This window comes from Stigmatopora nigra, chromosome 4 (assembly GCF_051989575.1).
Source record: "Stigmatopora nigra isolate UIUO_SnigA chromosome 4, RoL_Snig_1.1, whole genome shotgun sequence".
Lineage (NCBI taxonomy): Eukaryota > Metazoa > Chordata > Actinopteri > Syngnathiformes > Syngnathidae > Stigmatopora > Stigmatopora nigra.
In genome coordinates, this window is record NC_135511.1 from 11,423,279 (window position 1) to 11,443,997 (window position 20,719).

Genomic DNA, 20,719 nt, shown 5'->3' on the forward strand with positions numbered 1-20,719 from the left:
CACGTGCACGGGAAGAGGACAACAAGTGCTCTTTAAACGCAATTCCTTAAAGGAGAAGACAGCACCAGCATCATCTGCATAAAATGGGAAAGAATGTTATTTCATGAACAAGACACAAAATTTCATTTTTTTGGATGGTCAATCGTTGAGAGAAACGTTAATTGAAGCAAAAGTCAATATTTCCTGGAAATTGCCTTGGTAATTGTTGTCATTGGTTTTTAAATGCCACGACTATATTGACCAAACGAATTGGAGTTACGATCGTCCGCAATTAAGTCCCCAATACTTCCTGTATAATTAGTGCATGGTGTCTTTTTCATATATGGCATCTGAGCTCAAACCAAAGTTTAAACTCAAGTTTAGATAATATTTAGATTTTATTTTTAATAAATGGATTAAAAAAAACTAGATTGTAAATCCCAGAATATTGTTTTTTATAGATCTGAAACAATGTTTATTTTAGGTTTTTTAAATATATTTTTAAATTTTCCAAAATGATTTTTGAACTAAAAACTGAAAAATATGGATTAAAAAATTCCAATTATTGATTTAAAAAGGGAAATTTAGAAAATGTAATATACATCTATACTCTTCATTTTAATTTGATCCTAAAACAGAAAGTCAGCACTCGTGATTTATTTTCTCGGGCAGCACAAAATGATGCGGCGGGCCAGATTTGGCCCCCGGGCCGCCACTTTGACACCTGTGATATATACACCTGTTTTCAACACGATTCCCTTTTTGTACGCTGTCTGAACGTCCGCATAACTAACATCAAATACTGTTTTCTTGATTCTAAAGAGGTTTAAGAGAATCATGATTTGCATGTTATATGTATAGTTAAAGTAATGGTCTTTTATGCAGAGGTCATAGGTGCCGTCTTCTCCCTAAGAATAGAATTATTATCTGGTTAGCATACACAAGAGATGAGTTGAGGAAATAACAAGAAGAAAGGAATTTGTCTTTGGACAAAGACATTCCATTCAAATGAAGAGTAAAACCATGGTACCACGTGTATTATCTTGGCATGTATTCATCTGGAACACCAGTCATGTTCAATTTCTTTATGGCTGCGTCGACTGTTCTTATCACTTCGTTAATGGTTGCCTTCAATTCTGGAGTGAAAGGGTCATATTTGAGTTTACGGAGCCCCGATCTCTTGAAGTTACCATCCTTCTGGCCTTCCATGCACAGTAGACGTTCCTCTGAAACCTCCAGGCCCAAAAACTCTACCATTCCCTTGAGATGGGAGAACAAGTCTTTCTTCAGGTCTTCGTAGTAGACCAAGTGGATTTTCTTCCCGCAATGGAGCCAGTCCAAGATCAGTGAGCCCCACCATGGAGTGTGGGTCTTCACAAACTCGGGCCATTCTGCAGGAGACAAAAGCATATGGAGCATAAAATGATGAAAGGCAAGCAAACATGTGATCATCTTCATTTTCCAAGTGTAGTAAAACTTTCATTGTTTGTTATTCATTGTTTTTATGTGGGAAATAATTAATATCAAACAGGAAAGCAGTGTGGTAGCTGGTACTCCAGGTACATTAGGGAAATCAAAACTCACAACATCATTATGTATGAAAAGTGAATGCAAATAAAATGCAGCGTTCTTATTTAGCGCTCTCATTAAGGGCTAAAAAAAATCTCATCAAAAGTAAAAATATGCTAGACTGGACCACTTGTGCTTCTCTGGTGTGATCTTTTGAATTCAAAGAACAGGCTAAATCCAATCACATTTTCATTTTGGCTTAAAATATAAAAAAGGCACAAAAAGGGTAAGACCAATAAAACCCCAATTAAACGAAAAAACTCAGGTAGACTGCAAAGTTTTTTCTTTCTTTTCCTCCTATTTGTATGTAATACTGTTTGTTTTTATCAATCTGCACTGCTAGGTTTTATATGACAAAACATATTGCACTGCACAACCAAAATTAAATGACCAAATTGTAAAAGAGCAATCATGCTCAAGTGTCGAGAGTCGGGACAGCAAAAATCGATGTGGGTGCTAAAGAAATAAATGTCATAAAGAGAACTTTGGTTTGATAATATTCTCTTTTTTTAAAGCATTTTTTTCCTTGCTTCACGTTTATTGCGTATGGCGCTTTTCCTAAAAAGTCTATGATTAAAAAATACATTTTTAATTCTTGGAATAGCTACAATAATAAAAATTAACTATCAAACGTGTAAACATAAATCCCAGATTATATAATGAGCAGGAGTTTAAAATGACTATATACAAACATTTGTCTGTTGACTGAAAGCGCAAATTGTCTCTTTTGTTTCATCAGCAAAAAAATGTTGTTTTTTTTGGTACAACAAACAAACATTGCATGACTAACGTCTCCAGAGGACAAAAAACTGGGAACTGTAAAAAAAAAAAGTGAGCCATGCAATACATGATTTATGTAAACTGAAGAGTTAATCTTGCTTGATCTAATTATTATTTGAGGGTTTTTCCATCCATAAAAACTTTGATCCAATAGCTTTTTATATCTTGATATACAAGACATTAGAAAGTTATCATAGCATCTACTCGTGAAAATTTACAAAAGTGCAGTTCTGACACACCATCTACACTTTTGTCTATTTTTCCATTAAAACGTATTACAAAAAATAATCATTGGTGATGCATCTTATAGGAAAAAAACTATGGTCAACACGTTTTACTCACTTTTGAACACATCTCCGGTCAATTTTTAGCACTTGTTTTGCCGATGGCGCATACATGTATCAAGAGTGCAAAATTAATGGCCAGTACTTTGCGATGTGACCGTTCTTCCAAGTGAAAAACATTCTACAGAAAGCATACTTGAATGGTCTCAATGCAAAGGCATTCGTGTGAGGAGCATTAATGGCAGAGGTGAGTGCATCAAATAATCCAGTACAAGAGTCTCCCTGAACACGCTGTCATGCTAAAGCTCAAAGTCGCAGCTTCACCCCGTATGCGAAGTGGCAGCTGTCAAAAGGTCTTTCGCTTACTGATGTCATCGCATCATTTCCCCAACCAACACAAAGAGGGGACGTTCATTGAAAATGGCAGACCGAATGTGCTGATGTTTTCACAAAAAAAAAAAAGAAGATAGAACTGCTGGGTCGGCAAACTCACCAGCCTCTGGAAAATCGATTTTTTCCAGAGAGGAGATACGGTACGTGGACCAGACAAAACCAGTTGCCATAGTTACAAAGACATACCTAAATGGAAATAGTGGGGGAAGGGGAATATGCACGAAATACATAATGGACTGTAAGGGGCAGATTATCTCGTCTCGTGAGGTTACGAATTCCTTTGCATTGTGCAGAGTAAAAAGAAAAAAAACATCTTAACCAATCCCATTTACTCATCAAGTTAACACAATCAGAAAGGGACTTGATTCAATTAAAAGCGTATCACTATAAATAATTAACCCAAAGCAAAATGCTCATTAAGTAGCAAGGCTCAGTTTACATCCAGAAAGATATTCCCATTTAAACCTAATTTGGCCAATAACAGAATTAAACAACTGGTTTTGGAGTGCTAAATGAATGATTAGTGATTAATTTATGAGCACTTCTTATTTAACTCACTATTTCAACCATATCAAAAGTGATAACAATGACCAAAAAGGTGAGTATTTCAACAAAAAAAATGGATTTGGCGCACGTACATTGTTTTCGCCAAATCGAACCTCTTGTCCTCGAGTCTGAAACCTGTAACTTAATAGGCATTATCACAATCCAATGTGTGACGAGTAATAACCAATGTGTAAGCCATTTACTGTAATTTACTTGTCCTTGACATTTGAGCAGGCAATTTCTGTGGAAATTGCAATTCCTTGTCAATCAGTGCACTTTGACACAAAGGCCCCTCGCCGAAAGCAATAAAGAAATAAAACACAACCCCTCCCAGCTGCTTACAAACATCCAATTATCGCAAATGTGTGTCCAAAATATGGACAGACGCACACACGCACTAATTAAGTTTGTCACGGGCGCCCGGGGAACGAGCCGCTTTGACGTGGTGACGTGACTCATCGTGCCATCAAGCAGCGTGACCAAGGCCTTGTTTCGCTTCTCATTTGGGAAAACAGAAGCCGTCACCGCAACCTGCTTATTTGTCTTGCTATTGTAAAAACATTGCGACACCGGGGTCAGAAAGGTCACCCGGCACATCAATCCACCAACACGGTGGTCGTTTCCTCTTATTCTTTCCCCCAATGTACTTTTTCTGGACCAAATAAAAAATGGCATACTGTAACATTGAAACTGCGTGACAAATTTTACCCAATTCTGAGCAAGAGTGTTGTTTTTGTCATAGTGCAGCTCATTTTTTTTTTCCACATTGCCATCGTCTAAGCACAAACGTACACACACAAGTCCGCTCACTCACGTTCTTGAATTACACTTTACTCTGCGGTTCTTGCCAGCAGCAACTCAATAGATGTCGGCTGTGAAGTGCACAACACAATTGCAAATCATAATAACCGACAGAATAACCACAGCCCACAAAATAAGTGACTTCATTCCACAGCGACGACACTTGAAAGAGAGATGGCGCTTGCCATCGCCACCACCGCCGCATTTCGGCCTACGAATCTATCCGTCACCGTAACAGCGATTCCGGTTTACCCCGGGCTTCATAGAAAGGACTTTTATTGAAATTAATTCCGCTTTAGAAACGTCACGGAAATCGTAGCCTCTTTTCAGAGACGAGGGAATTGAAAATGATTGGATGAAAAAATCCTATCCGTCACATTAAATAGTGACCATTTGCCTCTCGACTAAAGATTTTTAGCGTGTCTTGATGAAGGCAATCAGAGAAAAACCCTCTGATGCGCTTTGGTCGATTGTTGTTCTTTTTTTTTCTCCTTTTGCTTCAGTGCAACTTCCTGATTTCAGCGCTCATGCTTGGGAGGTGTTTCTCAAGTTCAAGTTGATCACATTGGATTCTATACTAGGGTTGACTCAGATAATGTGTATATATGCAATCATGGCACAGCAAGTAAGCAGACAAAAATATAGTAGGCGGTCTAAGAATGCTTGCAAGTAAAATACGGTGAGACACAAATGTGAACGGAATACGAAATAAAAAAATAAAGCATGAAAGAATGTGAAATATTTGACAGTGATGGCCAGCAAGCGAGTTGGGAAGCAGTGTCTTACTGCCACTTGGCTTCTTTTGTGTGTGGGGAGAGAATGTTCGCAGAGTGGAGCTTTTTGCATTTTTAAAGCCTTCCGTGAGATTGCAGCAGGTAAAATACGCGTGAAGTACTTTGGATGAGAACCATATTCATTCTTTCACCCTCTGCAGTCAACACTGCACCGTCAATGGCTGCCAATGACTTAACAAGGAACTCTAAAATACCCCAAAACTAACATTAAAGAACCTGGAAATGACTCAAAATAAGTATGAAGCAACCAACACACAGAAAGTGGACCAGAAATTCCCCAAGAGCAATAGGAAATGATGCAAAAAAACCCTGTAAATTACCCTAAAATGACACAAAATTGGCTCACTGCCTGCCATTGACAATGATAGCTGTCCAATTGACTAAATGCCATTGACAATTACCTTTACATGGCCAAAAATAAACTACTTTATCTCACATGAAATCCATCTGGCATGAACGTGGCCTCCAAAAAACACCTTAAAGTAGTTTTTTTTTCAACATTTGGCAATTTTCTTTGGTACTTTTCTATGCAATTAGCATTTTTCATTTGCTTGTCACAGCCACTCTGGTTCCTGCCTCTTTACCCCATAGTCTTCCTACTTTCTTGAATATTTCAACGACATGGCAGCTCATAACATGCGAAATACATTAGCTCCATCTTCCGAGACTCACCTTTCCCTTTCCAGTTGGCCTGAGAGGCGAATCCAATGTGCCCGCCATATTTGCGGTTAAATTCCGCCACGAGTGCCTTGTAAGGATTTCGGATCATGAGGATGCAGGAGTGAAAAGCTTCGATCTCCTTTTTCCCGCTCTCATGCGTCTTTATACAGACAGTTCTTCCACTCCGCCAGTGGTCTCGCTCACCTTTAAAACCTGTCAGAAGATGAGCGCACAGAGAGCAAATAAATAAATGCATTTCTTCCTCAAAAGCATAGAAGCGTGTAAAAAGATCTGCCGTTTTAGTTTTATTCTACCTTTATTGTAGAGTGAGGCATCAAAATAGTAGCTGCCAGTATAGAAGCCGGTGCCAAGCTCTATGAGGTGACGAGCCCAGGTGTTACCCGATCCTGGGAAACTGGCGAGAGCGACCAGCTGATTTTTCCGAGAAGGCAGAAAATGTCTGTCCATGCAACGGTTGTCTACCAGCCAAGACAGAAAAAAATGTTTTGATTAGCCTCTTAAGAGTGTGCAATTGGAAATTCTATCTTGTAATTTTGTTTGCCCAAAGAGAGACGTTATGATTATATTATTGGATATATACTGGATAATTTTCCCATTTAGGATGTATGTTTCTTTTTTTTTAAATTGAATAGGGTAAGTGTCCAATTATGTGACTCATTTCATCCTTCTGCTTTATCAGTAGTAGACATTCAATCAATTTGAAGGGGGTAGGGTTGGCAGTGTATCTTAAAAATGCATTATATTATTTCATATACAAGATTAATTTTCCTGTTTCAGGCTGATTGGACGGAGATAGGCGTCCAATTATGTGGCTCTTTACATCCTGTGAATTGAAATGAGTTTATCACTAGTAGACGACATGCAATCCATTTGAAGTGGGAGCAATGGAAACGAATGAACGAATATTCACTCACTGCTAGCCAAGCAAACAAAGTCATCGGAAAAGTATAATTCAACACTAGAATTATAATTAACAACTCCCTTGTTTACGTTCTCGCTAGCCAGACATTTACTCTCGATGGGAAATATTCTCACTTGCGTCAGCTGTCTTTTTGCTTGCGAAATTCTCTTTTCTAATGTGAGCCTAATTTTTGCATTTCTGTTTTTTTGACACAAACTTAACGAGTGGTCAAGTAGATTACCAAGAAGAGATCACTTATTTTGCTTGTGGTTCATGGTTTTGGTTAAAGTCCTATTTTTTGCCAGGATTTGTTTGAATCTTTTTTGACACACAACTTTTCACAATGATGGAAATGTTCAAAGTTGAGACATTTCAAGTGATTAAAGAGGAAGAGAAATTCTCCAGAGGAAAAGGTCATCAAAATGCATGTTTTGTGTGTTGTTATGGTGGTTGACTTGAGAGCTTCTATCATCAGAAAAAAAATCCCAAAAGTCAAATACAAGCACTCCTAAACATCCTCTTCAAGTGCTTTGCAGCCTTGATTGTAGTGCGTGCGTGCGTGTTTATTTTTGCCCAGCCAAGCCACCGCTGTCTTTTTGCCCCGAGGAAACATTGCCCACCACGGCGCGTACGGGCTGACACTTGAGGCCAACTGCTACGTGGGAATAACACGTAATGAATCTCTTGCACATTAAGATAGGCAAACAGAACAAAGTAGACACTCGGAGGAGTACAGACCTCCACCGGGGTTGAACCAATCTAATTAGGATGGGGGCCAACTTGTACACCCACCTCCTACATTGCTTGGCTCTGGTCTTTAGGATTCCTTCATTTTTTCAGAGAAAAAAAAGGAAGGATTTCCACCCCACCAAAAAAATCAACACTTTCTTGGCTGTTTCACAAAGTTTGGGCAAATATTTGCAGAGCCTTTTTTAGTGTGAAGTACAATAAAGGGCCTTTTTTCTTTAAATATCCCCTCGCTTGTTTCTGGTACATGAAGGTGCATGCATTAAAGAGAGTGGTGCACTCAGCAGTTTGACTTGTTCCCCCTTAATGCACCACTGCTCCCGTGCTTGTCTGTTATTTAGTGAAAACACGGGAAGGGGCTGTCACACTTTTTGCTTTGTAACAAAGGGGCCTCACGCTAAGGCTGGCCCAGGCAACTTTACAACATCCTTTACCTTGAACTTGCGTTTGGTACACCACAAAGTACTCGTCATTCCCGCAGCTTTCAAACTCCTCGCCCGGGCAGCGGTGGAGACACATGTCCTCTTCCTCCGGCTCGTGAAGAGAAAAGAAGGGAGTCGGGAAGCCGCAGTGGCATCGATCCCCGGCCAGGACGGCCAGCGATTGCTCCTGAAATACGGCCGGCGTTAAAACGGCCCGTCACGCGCCCCGGGATGAAAACACCTCACCTTTTCCGTGCACGCGTCCACACATTTGTCGACGGACATGTTTTGGATGGCGACGCTGAAAGGGAGGGCCAACGTGACATTGTCCGGACTGTGGAAGCAACCTTTGAAAATGGCGCTGCCGTCTGAAAAAGCCAAAAAGAGCAAAGTGTGACTTAAAGGCGGGAAGAAAACAATACGGTTTCTTCCCTCGTGACCAGAGTCTACTGACCCCAGCTGTAGAGTACAGCTTGGGATTTCGCCTGGACTCTATTGAGGCCCTGACCTGCTTTTCTCCATTACAAGTCCCATTTTCACAGCGTGTTTATAACCTTTCACCCGACAGCCTCTTTCTGATCTAATCGGGGGGAACTCGACAACCTGCAGCAGCACAGCGCGACTTCTTTTATCACTATAAATTAAATTGCATTCTTCACTCACTTTCATCGGGTGGGGACTGGATTTTAAAAACGTGGGCAGAAAAACAAGAGAGGAAATAAAACGTTAAAGTGGGAACGAAATTGCTGTCGTGGCGGCTGTTCACATAGCAATGAAAAAGACTTTTCAATGTAAGGCCAAGTCACAACCTCCAATTGCATTGTCTTTCCATGTCTAAAATAGCTGGGAAATAGTATTGTATGCTCCAGTCATGTGACAAAATCTAATGTTTTATTAATCTTTAACCTTTTTTATCTAGCTGAAGCTACATTTTTAATGTCATGTCCATGTTCCCGATTTTCCCCATATAGTTTATTTCTCTCTGTCACCCGTCTATATCCTTACAGACTTTTGGAATTCAACTGAAATGGATTTTTTGTGCACTATTGCCTTGAGCGAATGGCCACTATTCCCAAATGTCACATAAACACAGTCTTTGCGGATGAATAACAGACCGATAATGCAAATGCATGGATGGGGACTCCTTATAAAACAAAACAACGGAAGTCTAAGAAAATCTATCCGACGTGTTTTCTAAACAAGGTAAGCACTTTTACGACGACGCACACACAAAAAGATGTCAGGGTATATCGGCTTTGGTAAGAACAGCAACTCGACACATTATTATTTCCTCTTTGGCTTGTTTCTACTGCGACTCACATGACCGATAAGGGTTAGAGGTGACAACGTGTTGCGCTGACAAAGCAGCCAGGGAATGCAGAAACGAAAATAGTAAACAAACAACTTTATACGTTATAAGGAAGGCGAAAATAGCCACAATTTATCAGAATGCGTGCAAACGTGGAGCCGAGTAATCGTGTTATGTTGAATGAGAATTGTATAAAGCGGAATCGCTTTAAACGCAGTGAACGAAAAGCCTGAAACAAGGAGCAAGGAAGGCTCCATCCCTATTTCCGATAATCAGCCTCTACCGCCATCACCTCGGTTGTTAAACAGCAGGCAGCAAGTGTTTAGGATGCAGACCACGGCGTGCGGGGGGTTTAGGGGGGGAGGCAGGTTGCACATCTCTCCCAGGGAAGAAGTAAACACGACAGGGCAGCCAGCTCCCCAATGTGGCATTAGCATTCAATAAAACAAATATTTCCCCTTATAACGGGCCAACGTGTTACATTTCAGGGCCCAAATTACATCTTTGCGGTCACTGCGGATTATTGTTAGGTCTTCCTTGGGGCGCCTTGTGTTGTTAAGGGTAAAAATATTGAGATGAATGCTGATGTGATCTCTTACGGCTGGCTTTTTTAATGCTTCCTTCTCTTGCGAGACGGATATTAAGGGCCGGATAATAATGAAGGAAGAAGTTGAAATCATCGCCTCGGTTTTGGAAAGCGCCATTCGGCCGATATTTGATAGCCCCGCGAGCGGCATGTGGTTACAATGAAGTCAAGGGGATTTTCTCACGGCGTCGTGCCGACTCCTGGCTCAGCGCCAGTCTGTAGATAGATAGCCTGTTGGCTCCTCCGCACATGCTGCTCTTCTCTCCTTTACACTCCATGTTGCATTCTCCCTCCGAAGCATTGGCCGTCTGAATCTTGTGTCCGCAGAAGCACTCGGCTCCAAACTCCAAACCTGCGTACATGTACCCCCTGGATGTGCAGAGGGAAGAAGGATTACCATCATTAGTCAAGTCTAAGAATCCAGCGCTAATGACCGGAGCGTTCATTACGCCTTAATCCTTCCCTGGCTAACGTTGATTCACACTGAGTGCAAGTGTAGTCAATAAGAGCAAATAAATAATGCACGGCCGCTGATGAAGCGCACGCAAGAACGCGTCCGAACGCCACCCCGAAAGATCTCGCCGCCTCTCTGTAGTACACGCAAAGAGGCACGACCAATTATAACTGATTGCAGTACTCTTTATAAGTCTTTCCTCGCGTGGCCCTCCCTCAGTTGACTCCAGTCCCGAGAGGCCTTTCGGATGCAATTAGAGAGCCTTCACGCAGGACGGCCTCCACGTCCCCCTCTAAACCTTCTAGCCCTGCCAATCAAAGTCAATGCTCTCTACGCCATTCCATGCCGCTGCCTCTCATTTGTTTGTCTTCCTTTATTAAACCCGGTTCTGAAAATAGCAGGTGGGCCCAGGAAAAAGCAGCTGAAAACAAGCGGATCCCTACACCCATTGTGCACTCGGTGAATCAGTGATGGGTGTAATTCAGTGCATTCGATAGAGCCGTCCTCGCTATTCCTCGGGGAGGAAAAGAGGCGAGGGGAAGACGGCGGAGGAGAAAGGAAGACGGGAAGTGTGGGGCCGAATAGAGGAGAGCAGCACATTTCAGAGGGAAACAATGAGCGCTGATTAAGCTGATTGGAATGTCTGGAAGGAAAGGGCAGCGATTTTCTAATAGTGGACAATTATGCAGATTGTGAAAGTGAAAAGTAACATCTACTCCAGTCTGGAAGTGAATTTACAACGGCACTGTAAAGCCTATACGAATGAAGTAGAGTATACCAAAATAGAGACGGGCAATAGGTCAACATTTAATATAAAGTCTTTCCCCTTCCGCAAAAGGCATTCCACACGTTGACGAAACCTGGCCGCAGGTATTTTTCCAGTTCAGAGAGATGTGTTAAGTTCCAATCCACAGTCGGCCGACTAAATCATCACGAAGGTGATGGAGGGTCGAGTTCAGCCCCGGCTAGTCCATTTCATCGCCGGCAAAAGTCAGAAAAGCATTACTTTGTGGAGCTTTGTGAGACTCACTTTCAGACCTCTCATAAACAAAATTCTATCGGAGACAGGTACACAAGGGTGAGCGTAAATGCTTGACCATATATATATATATATATAGCACTGAAGCCTTTACACCCACACTTGTGCACCTGTACATATACATTTATATACATATATATACACATATATACATACACACACACACACACACACTCATACATACATATATACATACATGCATACATACACATATATATTCAAAAAAGAAGACACAAAGTAGTGTCCTTCGATATGTGGGCTGGTTTATCAGTGGGTGGTATTTACAAGTATATACCCAGCACCTCTAATGAGGGAGAGCCTTTTAATCATGCTTTCAGAATTTGCATCAGCTCATCCGGAGAATCACTTTTAATTTAAAGCTCAACCTGACAAGAAGGCAAGGAAGGACAGAATGATGGGTGTTGTTTGCTGCTGTATTTCATACCTTTCGGCACAGTTGTCCTGGCAACGGAATACAGTCATTTTTTTGTAATCAAAGAATGAAACTCCTTTTAGGGCCCGCTTTTTTGTCGAATCGACATAGCATCCAATGTACTTTGCTGAAAAAGAAAGAATGAAAAACATGTTAAAGCTTAATAAACTGCAGTCAAAAAGACACTCCCAGATGAATGCACGTCTTCAAACAGTATACATATATACTAAATATACATGGTATTTATGTCCTGATAATTGCCTCTAGCTTTGCACACCAGCTCTTTTTGTTAGACTTTGCATGTGTATGAGCAAGCGAGTTCAAACTGGGGCAAAATCTTTATTTATTTATCAAGACACACATCCCCTTCTAGTGGCCAGCACGTGTACTTGTTCATTTCTGGATTTTACGAAAGCGTGCGCGCATGTGTGTGTGTGTGTGTGTGTGTGTGTGTGTGTGTGTGTGTGTGTGTGCAAAACAGGGAGGACGCTGGGGGAAATCGAGCTTCATTGAACCTCTGCCTCTTTCGTCAACAAGCAGAGCAAGATAGCTCATCTCCACATCTCGCAAACAACCCGACTTCCATCTGTCCTGTGCTATTGCCCCTCTGAGCCGACTCTAATAGCTAAATGGCCGACCGCTGCCTTTCTCCCTGCATTACTTTAATTGTTGTGGGCTTGTTTAAGCCACATGTGGTTTGACTGTGCGCGCTTTTGTAATCCCCCAAGCGAGGATCGCTCCGATCGCGGGTGGGGGGAAAAAAAAAAATCAAGCTCAGTAGGCTGAAAGCAGATCAGAAAGCAGTTGTTAACCAAATATTCCAATTGCATATGACGTCTGGATGCAAACTGATATTATAGTTCATCATCCAGTTTATCATTGTCTCCACAATGGCATTCCCTTAGCTGTTACCCCCCAGCAAATGTCAACATCATTCAGCTATTTTCGGCCTTCTCTTCCACCCTCTCGCCATGTCACCCCGCTCCCATTTCTGCGCTAGATCCTGCGCGATTGCACCGCACAGTGCAAATATGTTCCCATGTGTCGCCACGATAGCCAGAGCTGTGATATTCCCCTGCAAATGAGATTCCGAGCCATTGAGAAAGGCTGCAGTTTGAGTGAGAGGAGGCTAAAAGTCTCTTAACTCGCGCGTAACGGGATTTCGAAGATGGTTACGGGGTAATGAGAGGGTCTGGATGTAAAATGATGCGAGCCGGCCCATGCATTCGAGTCACTAAGTACTCTTCCATCACATTCTGCTGCATTTCTAGGAGGTTTGAAATTTGTGAGGGAAAGGACAAGGGCGGTGCACGGTAAAAAAAGACCTCGCTTTAATCAGATAACCTGCAGCTTTGGCGTACAGTGTAAACATGTTGGTTTCCAAGGCCTTATGCTAAGAAAAACACCTTCCTTCCCTGGTGGCATATTAAATAAATGATATATAGTCAGTGTGTTGGCTTACAAAACTGAGCAGAGCTTTTGTAGTGGAATAACATTTTTATGTCCCCCAGCCGCCCTATCCTCGCCAGCCCTACAAAAGGTCTCACGCAAGTCTCACCGAAGCAAAGCCACATTTAGACTGCCATCATTTTTCTATTTGAATCCCGCCTTGTTATTCAATCATAATGATCTGCTGTCTGGCTGCGTTGTTAATGGGTGCAAATGTGAAAGCCACACATCACAATGACTCAGGGGGAATATACGCCTTTTGATATCTATTTTAGGATACCGTGAATGAATAAATAGAAATGCACATAGAAAGTATGTTATCTTCCTTGCAGTGGAAGTTGAGGAGAGTCTGGAGTGACTTAAAGTGATAAAACGAGCATGCGAATTCTACAATACCAAATACAGCCATTTTCCCATTGTCCTCCAGAAAATGACTTTCAACTTGAGAGGTTAGTCGTGTTCCTGAATGCTAATGGCACCGCAGTGCATTGGTGTTTAACAGCAGTGAAAGAAGGAACGGAGGTGCTTCATTCCAAATGTTGTCACTTGTCATGAGTGTTCTTTTCCCATTTGATGAGCTCAATTCCAATTTTTCCCAACTGCACTATTTATGTTCTTTCTGTCACTCAAGTGATCCAAAAAATGTTACACCTGATACACTCTGCTTCAAAATTTCTTTGTTTTAGACTCCCTCAGCGTCAGAAAGAAATGTTATGCGGTTTTTTTTTTTGTTTCCTTGGGAACTTCTTAGAATTTGCTAGCCATTTAAGATAGAAAAGCAACATAAAAGGTTATCTAATGAGGACTGCATGAGTATGTAAATAGCAATGTTTGTGCAGATGAAATAATCATGATAACCATGCATTATGTAAGGCAATTATCTTTGTGATTCACACTCATCATCAGAAATAATCTAATTCTACTTAATTGGTCAGTACATTTCTTATTTATTTCTTCAATTTATTTTTTCAAAGTCATTTTTATGACCTGCTCTTCCACTAGAAGTAAAATTGAGTGACAATTCAAAAAGATTTTGTGGCATGATATTTCTCAAATGAAAAAAAAGACTAAACTCCGTGCTTTATAAGGGTGATAAAACACTAACTGTTCCAACCGCCAGTAACCTAAAGCACTAAGTTACAAATGGCTTATTGTTAGTAGAGAATTCAATTTTGACCTGGCAGACAAGATGAAAAGAGGAGAGACATATTAATATGTCCCAAATAAACGAACATAATCAGTTAAGTTACCCTACAGTTAAGTTAGATTACACACTAACAGGCTTTGGCGGGATATTGATGTTATTAAATGTGGGTTATTGAGCCGGAACGGACACTTGCCTCCTAATATAAGCTGTTTAAAAGATGTCGAGTGCCATAGAACGCCGCAGGATTTCACAGGCACGACTGCGAGGGAAAATTTGTCGTTACTAACTTTATGAAGACGCTGTGAACCTTGCTATTAAGTTATTTAGATGTTGTGATTCTTCAGCATGTGGCACGGCGGAAGAGAGGCGGAGCAAAACTCTCGAGAGGTTTCCTCAAGCGAGAGCTTAATCATCATGATTTGAGCTGCACACAACTACAAATCTCCAATCATGATCATTTTGTACTTTACGAACAGAAATTAAGACTTCCAAATGATGTCACATTACCACCATTTTTGGAGCCGAAAAAACACCATATATTGAACAAATAAGAACATGAAAAATGCACAATGATTATTAAATCAATAAAAGAGCTGCCAATGGTAACTTCCCAACAGTGCGGCCAAAGAATTGTTATCAAAATGATTAGAGTGACATTGATGATTTCAATCATTGACATGGAGAAATGAGCACATCCTAATTTCAAAGTGGGGAATTGAGCGAGTAAATGTGATTTATGCCCTCTGTTGCATATTAGTTGGATTTCTTGAAATGAATTTCACTTATGAGAGAAGATCCACAGAGTGTGAAATGTGGGAAATTGCTAGTGTGAAAAGCCACTGCTTATGCACTCGACTGTCACATGTTTGAGTAGAACTCACCTCTTCCGTCGTCCATCTCTTTCGTACTGCGGGATTTCCCAGCAGATTTCCTGGCATAGTCTGCAGCCCTGTCCTCTCTTATCTGCCCTTTTTTCTTCCACATGGGGGTGTAACCTCTCCCGAGCCTGTGAGCCTCCTTAAAGACCCGTGTGATTCCCAGCCCCCCTCTATCTGAAGATGCGATCTGGCCGCCCGTCTCCGAGGCCACCACGGTATACACACGCATCCCTTGCCTTCCGGGACAGCTGTCACCGACGATGCCGGCGTGTAGGAAGACCAGGCTTCCGGCGGTCAGGTAGAGCAGGCCGAGGGTGAAGAAGCGGATGGGTTTCCTGCGGAAATAACGCTGGATCTTCAGCAGAGGTTTGGCCATGCTAGCTCACGGTGCCACTGGAGCACGCCGGCCCAGTAGGGGAACGCTCAATGCAGAAGACTCGCCAAATGAAACAATGAAATGGAAACAGGTCCGGGGTGTTTCGGCGTGATGGATGTGCTTGCAGGTGACTGCTCGCTATAAGTTTTTTACGCTCAGGGTAGCACACTGTATCCCTTCGCCCTTTCTTGGGCTTCCACGGTTGTTATCAGTCTATAGGAATCCCATACCGGCACAGTTGTAGCACTCTGTCCCACGCTGTGCAACAAGGAGACGTTTTTATTTAGGGGTCCACTTGATATCTTTTCACCTTTGAGTGGACAGTTCTTCACAGAGATCCAAGGGAGTCACGACATGACTAGCCATCTATAGAAAGGAGAGAAAAATTGAGAAATAAGTGGAGCGGAGTGGGATTTTTTTCGCATGAGCTACGACAAATGATTTCCGTCGACCTCTGACACGGCTCAGTACGAAATGTAAGAAATAAAAGCAATTAAAAAAATGGGATGCAGTGTTATTGTTCAAAAGGTGGAAAGCTTTACTTCAACGAGCTTACTTTGTACACGTACTTTGCCTTTCATAAACTGGGTTAAGCCGGAAGGGGGAAAAAAACAAAACAAAACTCTACCCGTTAGCACTTTCACTAATGTCTTTTGGGAAAGGGACTGCGCAGAATTGAAAAACATTTCAAGTCTAGATGACGAGGTGATGATAACATCAGAGACGGAAGAGGCATTTAGTTCAAATCTGTTCATTTTTTTATTTCCTTAATAAGTTGCACTTTTTCAGACTTTGGCTGAGCCTCTGATTTGAAGTCAAATCCAGTTTATACAAGATTTTTCTATCTCTCTCAACAGCAACAGCCAGTTGTATTTTCTTTGGGGTTTTTTTTGCCCTCCCACAACTCATACTCCAGTGGGATTAATATATTTGTTTTTCTCTTCATTATATACAATGTATTTTCCGGTGCGACTCATAGTCCGGAAAATACAGTCTTTATTTACTTTTAATTAGGAGAATGAAGCAGGCAGGGTCAAAGAGAGGGCCCACCACATTAATTTCAAATTAAAAGGTCAGCAGCATCGATGTCGGATTAAAAGAAAATTATGACACGTTATTACCCTGATCATTGCTGATGGTGTGAATGCGAGGATGAAAGGTTATTTGCCTCTCCGTGATTGACTGGCAACCAGTACAGGATGGGATGCCTGAAGTAGGCTGGGCTAGACTCCAGCTACCCATAGCCCCCAATGGGATAAGCTCTACAGAAAATGAATGGATACTTATTATGATCCCTTCAGGGGGGAACATTACTTTCTGCTTGCTGTATACTGAATAGTTTAGTTCGCACTACCTAGAGAACCAGGCCACACACATGCAGGTATGCAAGGCGAGATGGCAAGGGGGGGGTTTGTGCATAGAAAAAGGTGACTGCACGCCTTCAAGGGCACCTCGACAATAGCCAGGAGGCCAACCAGCTCTTCTGCATCGCGGAACCCCGAAGCCAAGCATCTTGCAGATGAACGACTGTCACCTGAATTTTATTCCAAGTGGTTTCACAGATTATACATGAATTCACCATTTAGGCATGAATGTAGAAGTTTGTGGAGAATAGAGAGCAAATTTGACCTGCGCCGTTCAAATGCAGGGTTCACACAACACTTGACATGTCACATTCATACACTAATGCTGCTGCTATCATGCAAGGAGCTGCCAACCAATTTGGAGTCCAATGTCTGACCCAAGGACACCTTCACAATGGACAGCTGTAGTAGGGAATTTAACTAGTTTTTCATGTTGTCTCTTGAGGTTTTGTTCATTGCACTTTAGTGTATCTCCCACTCTGTGCTGTGTTAGGCATATCAGAATGCAGCAGTTAGACTTTACTAGGGTACAATCTGTGTTAATTTTTCAAAGTTGGACATTTACACATAGCAGAACTAAATACCTATTATAGAGGTATTCATGTATTTGTGGTCCTGCAGTCTCCTCAAAGAAGTGTTATGTTCTGAGAGAAGTCCAAGAGGCGATAATTGGTAGTTGTAACACAACCCTCCGCTGAGAATTTCTCAGAGTATTCAAGAGGGCACTCAACTTTGTGACTCCTGTCTGCCACCAATACAAAAGTGCACAGCGCTTTGTCACCTGAAACCTGCCTGGCAATGGCTCACAGTCTTTTGCTGTCCATTGGGCAGTGATGTGCAAAAAGACATCCACTCTGTGTTATTCCTAAATGGCTAAACTTTACTCGTGTCTTTAAGAATGACTTTCAAACCCCTATGAGAGTTTTCACCACTAAGGTTAGCATTTTAACTGGGCTCGGTCTGACCAAATCTCTTTTAGTCGGTCATATTAATTCCCCAAATGCCAAACACTCAAAGTGTGGAACTTAAAAATGATGAGAGTCACAGGTCACTGCATTACTAAATCACTTTAGTGGGTTCAATACAGATGGATATAAATTTGTTCATACCAAAGAAATAAAACGGCAAAGAAATATTCTAATAACTGAGACCAGTTCCATTGTCACTTGCAAAAACGGGCAAGTCTGTTTTCAAATGTATAATAAAAGCACATAAGCTAGAAAGCTCCAGACACAACATGCACCAATGGTATATTAAAAAAATAATAACTAAAAGAACTAAAAACTGCTGGCTATCTAGTTTCAAGCTGTTTCTATCCAGTGATCAAGGAGAGAGATCTTCCACCTCTCTTAAATCATTGTGCTATATTGGTTAATCCTTGCATGGGTTGAGGGTAACAAAAAAAATACATAAAAAAAAACTATTGCAATTTACAAGAAGGACTGTTGCAAACTTTTGTCTTGCAGGTGGAGGGAGACATTAGTCAGCAGACAGGCAAAGTATTGATCTTATCTTGCACTCTGCCACTAAATGAATAAAAACAGTATATCATCCTTGGAAATTGTTTTTATCTGAAAGGTTTATGAATTCCGTGTACGTGTACAGCCTTTGAGGCAGTGATTCCAAAACAATGAAGAGGACATGAATTTACATGAAGCAATACATCTGTAAGCATTTTTTTTCAAAGTAACGCCTCCACTCTTTCTGTAACCATGGTAGTTTTTCCAGTCTTGCATAAGTATCCACTGACAACAAATGACTTGATATCAAGATGATCTGCATCTCAACACAAAACAAGGCAGGACTAAGGCAAACTCAACTCAAAAACAACCAATGGAGGGCCCATGGGCCTTAGCCCCTGGGTCTCCAATCCCAAGGCGGCCTGTGAGCTGGAAATGCCGCCGACAACAGGCTAAACATCCACGAAAGGAATCATCCAACATCTGCAATGCCTACTGGCGACCTTAAGCCCCATCTGCTGCTGTGTTTGCGTTTTTCTTTTTTAGACTTACAATGCTACGGTGCATTTATACTGACAGTGAGATGCTTGCCATCTTGCTATAGAGAATCGGTAACAAAAAGTTACCTTCGCAAAAGATTTGCTCTTTCGGTACAGTAAATCATCTTCCCTCCATCTTTTCCCAAAGGGGGATATTTGCATCACCATACATACTTTGCAGCCTCAACATTCAATTCGTGTCTCTCAGGATTTAGTAATCGTTTTTTGCTGGTTCCTCTATGGACTTAATTCCCTCATCCGTGTGATCGACATTGATAATAATTTCTATGCTCAACATTAACTCTCCCTCACTCCCAATTAAAGATGAAATGGTATGAAAATTTCACATCATAATTATAGTGACCAGCAATATTATGGTTGTCAGTAGCACTGAAAGCATTTTGACATGTTTGATCTTTCAGAGATAATTGTAAAAGCAGCATAAATGTTTTCTTTTCTTTTAAGAAAGTTAGATATTTAACAAAGTCTGTGACTAAACTGTGAAGAACTGCTGAAAGCAAATGGGATTCACATACAAGCTACTAATTGGAAAGAGGCAATCCTTGGAACATCCAACAGAGATAAGCAATAAAGATAAAAGATAAGGACTCATTCTATGTGTATGAGTCAAAGAAAGTGATATTCAGTGGTGAATTGGGAACAGTGATAATGCATTTGTGTGGTTCTAATCCTATGACATTTCCACAATCATGTCTTATACTGAGCATCTTGTGTATTAAAGGTATAGTGGAGGTGACTGTCATAACATTCTGTGTACATCAAGGTATTTGACATTTCTATCCTTTGAAAAAATATCAGTTTTTTTTTTTTTTTTTTGGCTGATGATGCATCTTGCCAGAGAGCCAAAAGTGGGGGAGAAAAATATTTCTGATGGAAGCATGTTTACCACCGCCTAAGACAAAAGCTCTTGGGAAAATGATAAGCACATTTTGAGTGAAAGGTGAACATCATAGCTCTGCCAGAGCAGGGAAAAAGTCCCTCAAAAGTAAGAAGACCGTATCCTCCAGGAATACTGTGACACACTTTAATGTATTCTAATAGTTTCTAGGCTTTGTCAGTGACAGAGAAAGTGGAGAACCGTCAAGGACATGATCAATCATGGAATTAGCTGCCTGTGCATGTGCAGCCCTTTTTTTTCCCACAGGCCCACATATTTCAAGAGTGCTACTGGATGCATTGCCTCCGTGTGCATGTCATATTAATTCCATTCAATTAGTCCAGAAAAGTAGCGACTTAAAAATCAGTCGGGATTTTTGACAACAACTGCGGAAGAAAGAGAGGAGGAAATGAAAAAGACGAGGTGCCGTGGAGGTCTTTTTGTCAAATCATAGCAATTACCGCAGCGGAACGGACATGAACCCACTGCCTGACCATTTATTCACATTCATATTAAATGAGCCAGCAAATATTTAATCATAGAGGATTTAGGGGAGCAAACGTCAAAGTTCATCTATGGTGAACGGGCTGACAGCCAGCTCAGCTCACGCTGCAGGCAAATGGTTCCACAAGTCAGCCCATAAATATTATTCGTCTTCGTCTTGGGACTCATTGTTGAATTGAGATTGGAGTTGAGCAAGACAGCTCTACAGATCTACACCTCATGCGGCCTTCACTGCAGAGCGGAATATCACTCGTTATGACTGACAACATCTCAATAAAAAGTGATCAAAATGTACATTTGGGGTTTGGGATTTTGACGTCTGAGCACAGAGAGGGAATGGATACAAAATAATGCTGTAAATACAGTACAAAAAGTGTGTGAGATAG

At 41.3% G+C, this 20,719-nt stretch overlaps 1 protein-coding gene across 1 annotated transcript; it reads right to left on the bottom strand.

Moving 5' to 3' along the window:
- Nucleotides 1-562: 562 nt before the first annotated feature.
- LOC144195387 (sialate:O-sulfotransferase 2-like) lies at nt 563-15,711 on the bottom strand. Its single transcript, XM_077714986.1, has 8 exons — nt 15,196-15,711; nt 11,731-11,845; nt 9,977-10,161; nt 8,144-8,265; nt 7,910-8,084; nt 6,121-6,285; nt 5,819-6,019; nt 563-1,370 (listed from the first exon to the last, which is right to left on the bottom strand). The coding sequence occupies exons 1-8, from the start codon at nt 15,566-15,568 to the stop codon at nt 1,018-1,020; spliced, it is 1,689 nt and encodes a 562-aa protein (XP_077571112.1). The 5' UTR covers nt 15,569-15,711; the 3' UTR covers nt 563-1,017.
- Between the last annotated feature and the right edge of the window lie 5,008 nt (nt 15,712-20,719).